Source organism: Papaver somniferum, unplaced genomic scaffold (genome assembly GCF_003573695.1).
Source record: "Papaver somniferum cultivar HN1 unplaced genomic scaffold, ASM357369v1 unplaced-scaffold_22, whole genome shotgun sequence".
In the NCBI taxonomy this organism is placed as follows: domain Eukaryota; kingdom Viridiplantae; phylum Streptophyta; class Magnoliopsida; order Ranunculales; family Papaveraceae; genus Papaver; species Papaver somniferum.
In genome coordinates, this window is record NW_020632152.1 from 2,464,722 (window position 1) to 2,479,527 (window position 14,806).

At 37.2% G+C, this 14,806-nt stretch overlaps 1 protein-coding gene across 1 annotated transcript; it reads right to left on the reverse strand.

The window, feature by feature from the left end:
* Positions 1 to 6,071: 6,071 nt before the first annotated feature.
* LOC113340483 lies at positions 6,072 to 13,477 on the reverse strand. Its single transcript, XM_026585626.1, has 2 exons — positions 12,677 to 13,477; positions 6,072 to 6,945 (listed from the first exon to the last, which is right to left on the reverse strand). Exons 1-2 carry the CDS (start codon positions 13,425 to 13,427, stop codon positions 6,515 to 6,517), a joined length of 1,182 nt encoding a protein of 393 aa, XP_026441411.1. The 5' UTR covers positions 13,428 to 13,477; the 3' UTR covers positions 6,072 to 6,514.
* Between the last annotated feature and the right edge of the window lie 1,329 nt (positions 13,478 to 14,806).

A 14,806-nucleotide genomic window follows, 5' to 3' on the forward strand; every position in this document is an offset into this window, starting at 1 on the left:
GTTCAGTGAATGAACCAAGGACTTGTACATGAAATAAAGCATATGTTATCTTTTGCTACTTATCTTTCAGTGAACCATGTCAAAAGAACAACAAAAAATGCAGCTCATGTAATAGCTAATATCTCTAGAACTGACAGACAATCTTTTGTTTATTTTGATAACATCCCGGACAAAATATCAGTCAGGGATGATCAACAACTCTGTCACTCCTAAGTTATGTACTTAACTTTAAGTTACGAATATATTACCGGTGTTTGGAATTTAAAAAAAATAATAATAAATCTTTTTGTTTTGGAAAACTTGCTGCATTTAATCTCTCTTTTTTGATACCTTTTATTCAAAAATGTAAATGTACATCATTTGTGAAATGTAAATGTCATTTGTTCAACTACAACATACTGACATATACTAAATCTATTTCGATCACACTTCATGCGGTGATTCTGTCATTATTAATCGAGAATTTAAATATGTAAATATTTGGGCATTTTCAAGAATGAGTTTTGGAGTCACAATTGTTTATACATTTGATTAAGGCAGCGGGTCCTATCCATAAGACTAACACTACGAAGTCCTTCCGAGTATTATTTAGCTGTACATAGCAAACAATCTAATATGCACAAAAACTTAAAAGTACACATTTTCATCTAAAAATTGAAGGACCATTTAGCAAGACATAAAAATATGATCAGTTACCATTCACTTGCAGCAACAATTAGGATTGCATATCCGGACGGCCGGTCGGGTCGTGTTCCGCCTCGATCACAGCTTAAGACCAGTGGAAAGAGTAATCCCGGCAATGTTCAACCCTTCCATTCTTGTCTCAGGAATAGGTACCCATTTCCATTCACCCTTCACCGAATCAAAAGAAAACCAAATAATGTCCCACAGACCCTTAAAATTAGACATCAAAATGACCCTTATTATCCCATCTCTGGCCTCCAAGCACCCCATAATGACACTATAAGGCTTCCTCACTCTATTCACCAAAGCTTGCGGCACTTTTGATATCAACTCCCACGCTCCACCCCCACCACTTAGACCCCAAAGTTCTATACACCCAAACCCCCTAACTTGCTGATCATCAACATTTGCTGATCTCACAATTGCCATGTAATCGTCACCAAACACGTTCAATGTACAAGAATCCGCCGTACTAAATCCAACCGCCAATCTTTCTTCCAACCCTCTACCATCGAATCTTGGCCGTAGGATCACTGGCGGCTGATCGTTTTCTTCTTGTCCAACCGCAAGCACGACACTATCACTCCTCGGTGTACTAGGCTCAATCCGAGTTAAAGCAAGTTGAATCGAGGCGAGGGAAGCTCAGTGGAGCTTTGATACCCAAAACCTCACCGATCCAATGCGGCGCAGTCACGCATTCAACTCGCAGTAACCGTCAAGAACTTCAAGGTGTGCTTAAAAGAGTAACCAATATTTTTCGAATGATTGTCCTGTTAAGCTCGATACCCTATAGGTCTCTTTCTAGTCCAAATTTTAGGCTTAGGTTCGCTTTAGGTTTCGTTTTCCTAAGACGGGCAAGAAGGGAGCGGTGATGAAATCCGAACCCCTATCTTATATGGTCCAATCCTTGCCCTTTACTAGGAATTTAAAAACAGTCCATATTCAAGTCCTCAGCATATATTCACCTTAAGGAGTCCAGTAACCCGCTTGCAGGAGATTCGCGGGTGTTTAGAATTTTACCTCCCGTACCAGACGGGCGAAGAACCGCTGAAGTCGACTCGGGCCACGCCTCATATGCCGTGTGCGAACCCGAGGGGCCGAGACGATATCGTAATCGTCGTCCTTCCCTGCAAACAGTTTATATTTAAGGATACCCTTCCGTAGGGTTTAAAAAATAAAAATAAAATGTCCCAAAATTAATGTCCAAAGTCCATAAAAAAAAATACAAAAGAAAAGAAAGTCTAATAAAAAAAATTACAAAAAAAAATGTCTCTCTTTTTTTTTTCTCTCTTTTTATCAAAATAAATAAATAAAATTCTTCTTCTTTCGCTCCTTTAGCTTTGCTTTTCGCTCCCAAACTTTAAGTAAATCACCACAAGCTTTGGCAAAATTGTCTTTCGCTCCAATCTTCAAAAATCTGCAAGGAAACAAAAAAAACCAAAAACGTAAAGAAGAACAAAAATAATAAAAATAATAAAAATCTAAAAAAAAATGCTAACTAAACACAGGTCCGCGTCGGCGGCGCCAAAATTTGATGGTTTATCAAAAGTGATTGTAGTAGTAGTGGTAAAAAGGGGTCTTTTCAGACTTGTGAAGAAAACAATTTTTTTTAGATTTAAATTAAACACACAAATAAATAAAATAGTTCAAACCTTTAGAGAAAAACACCAAGACTTGGATTCCACCATTGACCCATTATTTGATAAATTCTAATAATTAATATTCATGCAATTTTTCTTTTAGAGTGATTCTAATATTATGCCTTTTGTAGATTTTTGAAGTAATAAATGTAAACACCAAGCATGAAACATCAAGAGTCTTAAACTAAGCATGCTCCATCAAAATGAATCACAATTATTCAATAAAAATCAATTTTTCAATTAAAATTCCATGCAAATAATCATGTAATAATATTGCAAATAAATAATAAAGTTATAATTATACCATAAATAAGGACCAATGGCTTCCTCCGTCGCCTTGGCTAATGGGTTTAGCTCCTCATCCCAAAAACACACTCACAAGATAAATTCATGGCTAAAATAGGTGTTCTTATTGATGAATATAAGATGAAAAAGGAATTTGCAACGCTGTAGTGGTGTTACAGCGCCACTGTTACAAAAGAGTATGGTAATTTAAGACTGCTGTAAACGATAACTATCTACTGCTGTGAAACAACGACAGTGGTACGAAAATAATCTGCTGAAGAACGACTGACTCTGCGAGTCTGTTCTTCGTGTTCTTCAAGCTTTAATGGCAATCAGCAGCAGCAGCGTTGGGTCTCCTCTATATTGCTTCTCCTAGGCTCTCATCGACTTTAAACTCTCTCTCTCAAGGTTTCTAACCCTTCTATGACTTGAACCAACTCTTATATAGTCTTTTAATCCCCAAAAATCTCTACTGGAATCCGACTTTTTCTTTTCTTTTTTCTTCTCTGCGCTGTTGAGAGAATATCTCTCTCTGATCTCCCTGTACGCGTTTATGATCTATTCTGTTGCCCCAAAACTCTCCCAAGACTTTAACATGACCAAGTAGAGTTTTCTTTAGCGTAAAACTCTCCCAGAATCTCCTCAAAAAATCTTTGAAACGTAAACAGAACCATGCGTGTCCTATTTGGACTCGATTTCTTCCTGTTTCTTCCCCGGCTATTCCAGCCCAATCTGATCGATAAAAACACATGTACCATCTCTGTTTAGTCCATTCACATCCAGCCCAACTGATTTTAGGGGTTGAATCTCTTTAGAAACCGTCCATTAATCGAATCCAACTCTGCCAGTAAACATGCATGAAGTTTCCCGCCAAAACATTAATTTGAAAACGTGAAGAAATGTGATCTCCCCCTATCCAGTTCTGGTGTCCCTTTAGCAGCTGCCTGGAAATGGGTCACCCCTTATTAATTAGGTTACCCCTTATCCAAAATCAAGGGTCCGTATAGCAAGTGTCCTCTGGGGCATTTTCCGCACTTTTTTCGGGGTTCCTCCGGGGTATTTCTGGGGTACTTCCGGTACACTTCTGGGGCGCTTCCGGTACTCTATCAACGGAGGTCCAAACGCCGCATTTTCAGCCAATTTCGCCGCAAAACTTTATTCTTCTAAAAACACCTACAAATAAATAAAATATCCAAATAAGTACAATATCGAGCACTAACAATATATATAATTGAGATAAATTAGACACATAAATGCGTCTATCACTACACAAAATACACTTACTTCGTATAGTTGAGACCAAGTACCTAACTCTATAGTATACCTAGTTCCGTCAGTATTCCCACGTCTCCAACTTATAAATAAGTCACGTACTTGGAACAATCCCTTTGGTTCGTATTCCAAACAGTAAAGGAACAAGAAATCTGTTTGGTATCAACTCTCTTCAACCAAGTGATATGAGTCAAACAAAGTTCTCTTCCGTCTATCTCAACATAAACTCCTTTGTCGGGTCTAGATTTATCTTATGTTCAATCACCCTAAGGTAGTCGGTTAAGATTAAGCCAACAACACCTTTAATCCCAAGGAATCGTGTTGATGTCGATCTACTCAATTAATCAATCCAATCTACCACAAGGATAAACTGATTATTAATTGGATCCTCTTTTCCCAAACAAGTATTGTGCACACCAAAGATTATAAAACCCAAGTCAGATCTTCAATATCTTCTTTGTCTTGAAATCTTCTTTAATCTTCAATAAACACCTTATACCCATACATAATCACAATAGCATTCAAATGATTATGGCGATGTCTTATCTACAAAGTTTAATGGTTAAGCAATAAACCTCGTATTGTAATCCTTAATACTATGTCTATCTAGAGTTCAACATGCTTCGCAGTTATGTTTTCAATATGCACGACTTGAAAGATACGTTAGGGAATGAAACAGTTCAAGTCAAATATCACTAACCTCAAGTGGAAGGATGATTGTAGTTGTTGTATCTCCTCGCTTCTTCACATCTTCAGGACTTCGCAATACTTTTAATGTCTCATATCCTAATGCTTTCAAGCTAACCTATACGAAGTTTAACTCTAGTACATAATCAAGCGACTCTTAACATGAGTTTTGATTCACTAAAATATGACAACCAAACTTGACATACCAGCGCTTGGTGGGTTCAACCGAGCAATGCTCTAACAATAAATAAAGTTCTTTTCTTTTTACAATAACTTTTTACCTTTTACTTTTTTTTAGAACATAAGACAGGTAGGCTCATATGGGAACCAAGTAGAATAGGTGAATTCTCAGTAAAAACTACATACGAAGCTCTAACACAGAGTAACCAAAACAATAGAGTTGTAGCACTAATTAATTGGAAGAAGATTTGAAAAGCAGACGCACCTCATAAAGTCAAATTATTCATCTAGAAGTGCCTAAGAGGAATAGTCCCAACAAAAGAAAAATTGAATTCTTATAACCCATCTATAAATACGTCCTGTCCCAGATGTTCTCAAGATACAAAAACTTTACAACATCTACTTGTTGAATGTGACCACTCTAGATCGGTTTGGTTAGCCATGAACATAAATGTTGAAGTACTTCAAATAAAACAAATACAAGTTGGTGGCTGGATAGCTACTTGGTTTCAGAATGACTCTAGCTCTACATTAAATCAACAAAAAAGAGAAATCTGGATCCTGACGCTAATGGCTACAACGTGGGCACTATGGAAAAATAGATGTGCAAATTTTTTTGAGAACAATAATCAAAATTTGCTTTATACAGTGCATTCAATTAATAATATGGTGAAGCAGTGTGTTTCAGTAATTCAGAACCCGAAACATAAGACTCAAGAAACTTGGTCTCCACCACAGCCTAATCAATTAAAAATTAATTTGGATGTTTTTTTTTATCATAATACTCATCATTCATTGGAATTGGTTTGCTTCTACGTGATTCAACAGGGCACTGCAGGGGCATCAGAGGCAAATACTTCAATGGAAGAATAGATCCAGAGCAGGTTGAATGTCCAGCCATGAAAGAAGCTATCCTATGGGCTAGAGATTGTGGCGTCAACAAAGTGATCTTAGAAAGTGATTCTCTAAATGTAATTAACTCTATCAAGATGGCCAACCCTTCTGTTCAGTGAATGAACCAAGGACTTGTACATGAAATAAAGCATATGTTATCTTTTGCTACTTATCTTTCAGTGAACCATGTCAAAAGAACAACAAAAAATGCAGCTCATGTAATAGCTAATATCTCTAGAACTGACAGACAATCTTTTGTTTATTTTGATAACATCCCGGACAAAATATCAGTCAGGGATGATCAACAACTCTGTCACTCCTAAGTTATGTACTTAACTTTAAGTTACGAATATATTACCGGTGTTTGGAATTTAAAAAAAATAATAATAAATCTTTTTGTTTTGGAAAACTTGCTGCATTTAATCTCTCTTTTTTGATACCTTTTATTCAAAAATGTAAATGTACATCATTTGTGAAATGTAAATGTCATTTGTTCAACTACAACATACTGACATATACTAAATCTATTTCGATCACACTTCATGCGGTGATTCTGTCATTATTAATCGAGAATTTAAATATGTAAATATTTGGGCATTTTCAAGAATGAGTTTTGGAGTCACAATTGTTTATACATTTGATTAAGGCAGCGGGTCCTATCCATAAGACTAACACTACGAAGTCCTTCCGAGTATTATTTAGCTGTACATAGCAAACAATCTAATATGCACAAAAACTTAAAAGTACACATTTTCATCTAAAAATTGAAGGACCATTTAGCAAGACATAAAAATATGATCAGTTACCATTCACTTGCAGCAACAATTAGGATTGCATATCCGGACGGCCGGTCGGGTCGTGTTCCGCCTCGATCACAGCTTAAGACCAGTGGAAAGAGTAATCCCGGCAATGTTCAACCCTTCCATTCTTGTCTCAGGAATAGGTACCCATTTCCATTCACCCTTCACCGAATCAAAAGAAAACCAAATAATGTCCCACAGACCCTTAAAATTAGACATCAAAATGACCCTTATTATCCCATCTCTGGCCTCCAAGCACCCCATAATGACACTATAAGGCTTCCTCACTCTATTCACCAAAGCTTGCGGCACTTTTGATATCAACTCCCACGCTCCACCCCCACCACTTAGACCCCAAAGTTCTATACACCCAAACCCCCTAACTTGCTGATCATCAACATTTGCTGATCTCACAATTGCCATGTAATCGTCACCAAACACGTTCAATGTACAAGAATCCGCCGTACTAAATCCAACCGCCAATCTTTCTTCCAACCCTCTACCATCGAATCTTGGCCGTAGGATCACTGGCGGCTGATCGTTTTCTTCTTGTCCAACCGCAAGCACGACACTATCACTCCTCGGTGTACTAGGCTCAATCCGAGTTAAAGCAAGTTGAATCGAGGCGAGGGAAGCTCAGTGGAGCTTTGATACCCAAAACCTCACCGATCCAATGCGGCGCAGTCACGCATTCAACTCGCAGTAACCGTCAAGAACTTCAAGGTGTGCTTAAAAGAGTAACCAATATTTTTCGAATGATTGTCCTGTTAAGCTCGATACCCTATAGGTCTCTTTCTAGTCCAAATTTTAGGCTTAGGTTCGCTTTAGGTTTCGTTTTCCTAAGACGGGCAAGAAGGGAGCGGTGATGAAATCCGAACCCCTATCTTATATGGTCCAATCCTTGCCCTTTACTAGGAATTTAAAAACAGTCCATATTCAAGTCCTCAGCATATATTCACCTTAAGGAGTCCAGTAACCCGCTTGCAGGAGATTCGCGGGTGTTTAGAATTTTACCTCCCGTACCAGACGGGCGAAGAACCGCTGAAGTCGACTCGGGCCACGCCTCATATGCCGTGTGCGAACCCGAGGGGCCGAGACGATATCGTAATCGTCGTCCTTCCCTGCAAACAGTTTATATTTAAGGATACCCTTCCGTAGGGTTTAAAAAATAAAAATAAAATGTCCCAAAATTAATGTCCAAAGTCCATAAAAAAAAATACAAAAGAAAAGAAAGTCTAATAAAAAAAATTACAAAAAAAAATGTCTCTCTTTTTTTTTCTCTCTTTTTATCAAAATAATAAATAAAATTCTTCTTCTTTCGCTCCTTTAGCTTTGCTTTTCGCTCCCAAACTTTAAGTAAATCACCACAAGCTTTGGCAAAATTGTCTTTCGCTCCAATCTTCAAAAATCTGCAAGGAAACGAAAAAAACCAAAAACGTAAAGAAGAACAAAGAATAATAAAAATCTAAAAAAAATGCTAACTAAACACAGGTCCGCGTCGGCGGCGCCAAAAATTTGATGGTTTATCAAATAGTGATTGTAGTAGTAGTGGTAAAAAGGGGTCTTTTCAGACTTGTGAAGAAAACAATTTTTTTTAGATTTAAATTAAACACACAAATAAATAAAATAGTTCAAACCTTTAGAGAAAAACACCAAGACTTGGATTCCACCATTGACCCATTATTTGATAAATTCTAATAATTAATATTCATGCAATTTTTCTTTTAGAGTGATTCTAATATTATGCCTTTTGTAGATTTTTGAAGTAATAAATGTAAACACCAAGCATGAAACATCAAGAGTCTTAAACTAAGCATGCTCCATCAAAATGAATCACAATTATTCAATAAAAATCAATTTTTCAATTAAAATTCCATGCAAATAATCATGTAATAATATTGCAAATAAATAATAAAGTTATAATTATACCATAAATAAGGACCAATGGCTTCCTCCGTCGCCTTGGCTAATGGGTTTAGCTCCTCATCCCAAAAACACACTCACAAGATAAATTCATGGCTAAAATAGGTGTTCTTATTGATGAATATAAGATGAAAAAGGAATTTGCAACGCTGTAGTGGTGTTACAGCGCCACTGTTACAAAAGAGTATGGTAATTTAAGACTGCTGTAAACGATAACTATCTACTGCTGTGAAACAACGACAGTGGTACGAAAATAAGTCTGCTGAAGAACGACTGACTCTGCGAGTCTGTTCTTCGTGTTCTTCAGAAGCTTTAATGGCAGCAGCAGCAGCAGCGTTGTCTCCTCTATAATTGCTTCTCCTAGGCTCTCATCGACTTTAAACTCTCTCCTCAAGGTTTCTAACCCTTCTATGACTTGAACCAACTCTTATATAGTCTTTTAATCCCCAAAAATCTCTACTGAATCCGACTTTTTCTTTTCTTTTTTCTTCTCTGCGCTGTTGAGAGAATATCTCTCTCTGATCTCCCTGTACGCGTTTATGATCTATTCTGTTGCCCCAAAACTCTCCCAAGACTTTAACATGACCAAGTAGAGTTTTCTTTAGCGTAAAACTCTCCCAGAATCTCCTCAAAAAATCTTTGAAACGTAAACAGAACCATGCGTGTCCTATTTGGACTCTGATTTCTTCTCCCGGCTATTCCAGCCCAATCTGATCGATAAAAACACATGTACCATCTCTGTTTAGTCCATTCACATCCAGCCCAACTGATTTTAGGGGTTGAATCTCTTTAGAAACCGTCCATTAATCGAATCCAACTCTGCCAGTAAACATGCATGAAGTTTCCCGCCAAAACATTAATTTGAAAACGTGAAGAAATGTGATCTCCCCCTATCCAGTTCTGGTGTCCCTTTAGCAGCTGCCTGGAAATGGGTCACCCCTTATTAATTAGGTTACCCCTTATCCAAAATCAAGGGTCCGTATAGCAAGTGTCCTCTGGGGCATTTTCCGCACTTTTTTCGGGGTTCCTCCGGGGTATTTCTGGGGTACTTCCGGTACACTTCTGGGGCGCTTCCGGTACTCTATCAACGGAGGTCCAAACGCCGCATTTTCAGCCAATTTCGCCGCAAAACTTTATTCTTCTAAAAACACCTACAAATAAATAAAATATCCAAATAAGTACAATATCGAGCACTAACAATATATATAATTGAGATAAATTAGACACATAAATGCGTCTATCACTACACAAAATACACTTACTTCGTATAGTTGAGACCAAGTACCTAACTCTATAGTATACCTAGTTCCGTCAGTATTCCCACGTCTCCAACTTATAAATAAGTCACGTACTTGGAACAATCCCTTTGGTTCGTATTCCAAACAGTAAAGGAACAAGAAATCTGTTTGGTATCAACTCTCTTCAACCAAGTGATATGAGTCAAACAAAGTCTCTTCCGTCTATCTCAACATAAACTCCTTTGTCGGGTCTAGATTTATCTTATGTTCAATCACCCTAAGGTAATCGGTTAAGATTAAGCCAACAACACCTTTAATCCCAAGGAATCGTGTTGATGTCGATCTACTCAATTAATCAATCCAATCTACCACAAGGATAAACTGATTATTAATTGGATCCTCTTTTCCCAAACAAGTATTGTGCACACCAAAGATTATAAAACCCAAGTCAGATCTTCAATATCTTCTTTGTCTTGAAATCTTCTTTAATCTTCAATAAACACCTTATACCCATACATAATCACAATAGCATTCAAATGATTATGGCGATGTCTTATCTACAAAGTTTAATGGTTAAGCAATAAACCTCGTATTGTAATCCTTAATACTATGTCTATCTAGAGTTCAACATGCTTCGCAGTTATGTTTTCAATATGCACGACTTGAAAGATACGTTAGGGAATGAAACAGTTCAAGTCAAATATCACTAACCTCAAGTGGAAGGATGATTGTAGTTGTTGTATCTCCTCGCTTCTTCACATCTTCAGGACTTCGCAATACTTTTAATGTCTCATATCCTAATGCTTTCAAGCTAACCTATACGAAGTTTAACTCTAGTACATAATCAAGCGACTCTTAACATGAGTTTTGATTCACTAAAATATGACAACCAAACTTGACATACCAGCGCTTGGTGGGTTCAACCGAGCAATGCTCTAACAATAAATAAAGTTCTTTTCTTTTTACAATAACTTTTTACCTTTTACTTTTTTTTAGAACATAAGACAGGTAGGCTCATATGGGAACCAAGTAGAATAGGTGAATTCTCAGTAAAAACTACATACGAAGCTCTAACACAGAGTAACCAAAACAATAGAGTTGTAGCACTAATTAATTGGAAGAAGATTTGAAAAGCAGACGCACCTCATAAAGTCAAATTATTCATCTAGAAGTGCCTAAGAGGAATAGTCCCAACAAAAGAAAAATTGAATTCTTATAACCCATCTATAAATACGTCCTGTCCCAGATGTTCTCAAGATACAAAAACTTTACAACATCTACTTGTTGAATGTGACCACTCTAGATCGGTTTGGTTAGCCATGAACATAAATGTTGAAGTACTTCAAATAAAACAAATACAAGTTGGTGGCTGGATAGCTACTTGGTTTCAGAATGACTCTAGCTCTACATTAAATCAACAAAAAAGAGAAATCTGGATCCTGACGCTAATGGCTACAACGTGGGCACTATGGAAAAATAGATGTGCAAATTTTTTTGAGAACAATAATCAAAATTTGCTTTATACAGTGCATTCAATTAATAATATGGTGAAGCAGTGTGTTTCAGTAATTCAGAACCCGAAACATAAGACTCAAGAAACTTGGTCTCCACCACAGCCTAATCAATTAAAAATTAATTTGGATGTTTTTTTTAATCATAATACTCATTCATTTGGAATTGGTTTGCTTCTACGTGATTCAACAGGGCACTGCAGGGGCATCAGAGGCAAATACTTCAATGGAAGAATAGATCCAGAGCAGGTTGAATGTCCAGCCATGAAAGAAGCTATCCTATGGGCTAGAGATTGTGGCGTCAACAAAGTGATCTTAGAAAGTGATTCTCTAAATGTAATTAACTCTATCAAGATGGCCAACCCTTCTGTTCAGTGAATGAACCAAGGACTTGTACATGAAATAAAGCATATGTTATCTTTTGCTACTTATCTTTCAGTGAACCATGTCAAAAGAACAACAAAAAATGCAGCTCATGTAATAGCTAATATCTCTAGAACTGACAGACAATCTTTTGTTTATTTTGATAACATCCCGGACAAAATATCAGTCAGGGATGATCAACAACTCTGTCACTCCTAAGTTATGTACTTAACTTTAAGTTACGAATATATTACCGGTGTTTGGAATTTAAAAAAAATAATAATAAATCTTTTTGTTTTGGAAAACTTGCTGCATTTAATCTCTCTTTTTTGATACCTTTTATTCAAAAATGTAAATGTACATCATTTGTGAAATGTAAATGTCATTTGTTCAACTACAACATACTGACATATACTAAATCTATTTCGATCACACTTCATGCGGTGATTCTGTCATTATTAATCGAGAATTTAAATATGTAAATATTTGGGCATTTTCAAGAATGAGTTTTGGAGTCACAATTGTTTATACATTTGATTAAGGCAGCGGGTCCTATCCATAAGACTAACACTACGAAGTCCTTCCGAGTATTATTTAGCTGTACATAGCAAACAATCTAATATGCACAAAAACTTAAAAGTACACATTTTCATCTAAAAATTTAAGGACCATTTAGCAAGACATAAAAATATGATCAGTTACCATTCACTTGCAGCAACAATTAGGATTGCATATCCGGACGGCCGGTCGGGTCGTGTTCCGCCTCGATCACAGCTTAAGACCAGTGGAAAGAGTAATCCCGGCAATGTTCAACCCTTCCATTCTTGTCTCAGGAATAGGTACCCATTTCCATTCACCCTTCACCGAATCAAAAGAAAACCAAATAATGTCCCACAGACCCTTAAAATTAGACATCAAAATGACCCTTATTATCCCATCTCTGGCCTCCAAGCACCCCATAATGACACTATAAGGCTTCCTCACTCTATTCACCAAAGCTTGCGGCACTTTTGATATCAACTCCCACGCTCCACCCCCACCACTTAGACCCCAAAGTTCTATACACCCAAACCCCCTAACTTGCTGATCATCAACATTTGCTGATCTCACAATTGCCATGTAATCGTCACCAAACACGTTCAATGTACAAGAATCCGCCGTACTAAATCCAACCGCCAATCTTTCTTCCAACCCTCTACCATCGAATCTTGGCCGTAGGATCACGGGCGGCTGATCGTTTTCTTCTTGTCCAACCGCAAGCACGACACTATCACTCCTCCGGTGTACTAGGCTCAAGTACACGCTCTTCCTCCCCCGATCAGGCCGATTCAACTCGTTCTCCACAGCTTCGATTGATCGCCAGTTGTCAGATTCCGACAGGTATTCAAACAAAACGGGCCGATTCTCATAAAACTCAGCGAATAAGAATCTGAACCGGTTTGATCCGTTTGGTCCAGCAATGAGTTTTAAACCTGATCGTCTCCACGACGATGTATCACGTGGACCTAGCGGACTTGGCGGAATTTTCTTAACTGTTTTTAGCTTCAGATTAATGGCGATCAGTTGCCGGCAGTAATTAGAAGAAAAGAGAAAGAAGTCACCTGAAGCCGTAAGAAAGGAGAGATCTTCACCGGGAGGAACAACCGGAGACAAGAACTCTGATACTCGAATCTTAAACCAAGAATCAGATCGGTCTGTGAAACCATGGAGTATTGAATCACGAAGCGATCGTTTGGTATAGACGAAAACCCATGTATCGGGGTCTGATTGAGTGTTGTAATCACGATGAAAATCGGTGCTGGAGATCACTGAAGTGAGTGTTTTTGAAACGGATTTCATACGTAGGATTTCTGGTAGAGCTAATCGGAATAGTATATCTTGGATGAGTTCAGAGGGGAGTAGACATAGACCGACGGCATTATTTGTTGTTAGGTTCCGGCAGCTTTCCATCTCTTTCCTTTTTTCTCTTCTGTTTGTGATTTTTTTTTTCTTTGCGGTTTTTTTTTTCTTCTTCTTTATTTGGGTACTGAATGTTGGGGTTTTTATTGTGGCGGGTTTACTTGGATTTCTTGATTAAAAAGTATAATAATTGTTTTACAAGAAAAAGAAAGGTTCTAAAAATAACATTTTTTTAAATGGAGAAAGCGAATTAGATGGATGGATAAAATTGTTTTGATTGGAATATTGGGATGATGATGGATAAAATTGTTTTGTTTGTGGTAGTGCAAGTTGTGGGAGGCCCTGACAGACCGGCGTAAAATCTATGTTCTACTCTTAGCAGACATTCTCTAGTCAATCCGGTATTTACTACTGGAATAGACTTTGAATTTCGGATGGATAATGATAATGTTTAATTTGCAATTTAATTTCGTACTTTATCATTATAAAATAATTTCACTTTGGTCAGCCCTCCGTCCGTCTTATAGTTAAAAGAGGTTTATATCAGAAGCCAAAGTCACTCCAAGAAGTCAGCAATTTTATAAAAAGTTTTTTTTTCTTCTTTCTTTTCCAACCGTAAAGTCATTTGAAATTGTATTCCCAAACTATTTTTGATTTTCTGTTTCTAGAAAGTTGAAAAATAATTTCTTTAAGTAATATCCAAACAACATTGATAGCGCGCTTTGATACCAAGAATTCTGCTTTTCAGAAGTAGAAATCAGAAGCAAAAATATTGTGTTTCATAGAAAATCGATTTTTTTGTTTCTGCAACACATTTTAAAATTGTACCCCAAATTAATTTCTGGCTTTTTTTGCTTCTCAAATATCAAAAAACAATTTCTAAGGGCGTGTCTACTAATAAGACTGACACTCATCTCACATATTATAAATATCTGTCTGACCTCGCTAACTATGAGTCCTAAAATTCGATTTTTATGGTCATTTAATCTGATCAGGTTGAAGAGGTCCATAATTTTAATTTTGGATTAGTCGGGTGTTTGAAGAGGTTTGGATATCCTGGACCATCAAAGATAATTTGGTAATCTCTGTGCATCTCTAGGAAAAATTATGGTGCATTTAGTGGTTAAAATATTGACCAAAAAGGTCAACCAGCAAGGGACAAAATGTGAGGTCGATAGGCACGCGAGGGAGCGGAGAGCACTTAGTAGGGCTGAAGGTGTTATGCCATTAAATATTGAGGGATGAATCATGGTCGACGGTACATAATTGATGATGTGGACCACTCTGGTTTTGATGCAGCTTGGATCATAAAAGGATGACAATTGGTTGTCTCTGTGCAAGCCACGTAACGTAAATACGCATTTTTATTTTCCTTTAATAACTTTCTTAATTTGGTTTGGAAAGAATTAGGTACTTAGTTGGGATTGAAC

Bases quoted from the DNA above. Each gene is read 5' to 3' on its own strand.
- LOC113340483 (XM_026585626.1), bottom strand. From the start codon at position 13,427: ATGGAAAGCTGCCGGAACCTAACAACAAATAATGCCGTCGGTCTATGT. The intron at 6,946-12,676 runs GTAGAGGGTTGG...CAAGATTCGATG, and splicing joins CCTACGGCCAAGATTCGATG to GTAGAGGGTTGGAAGAAAGA.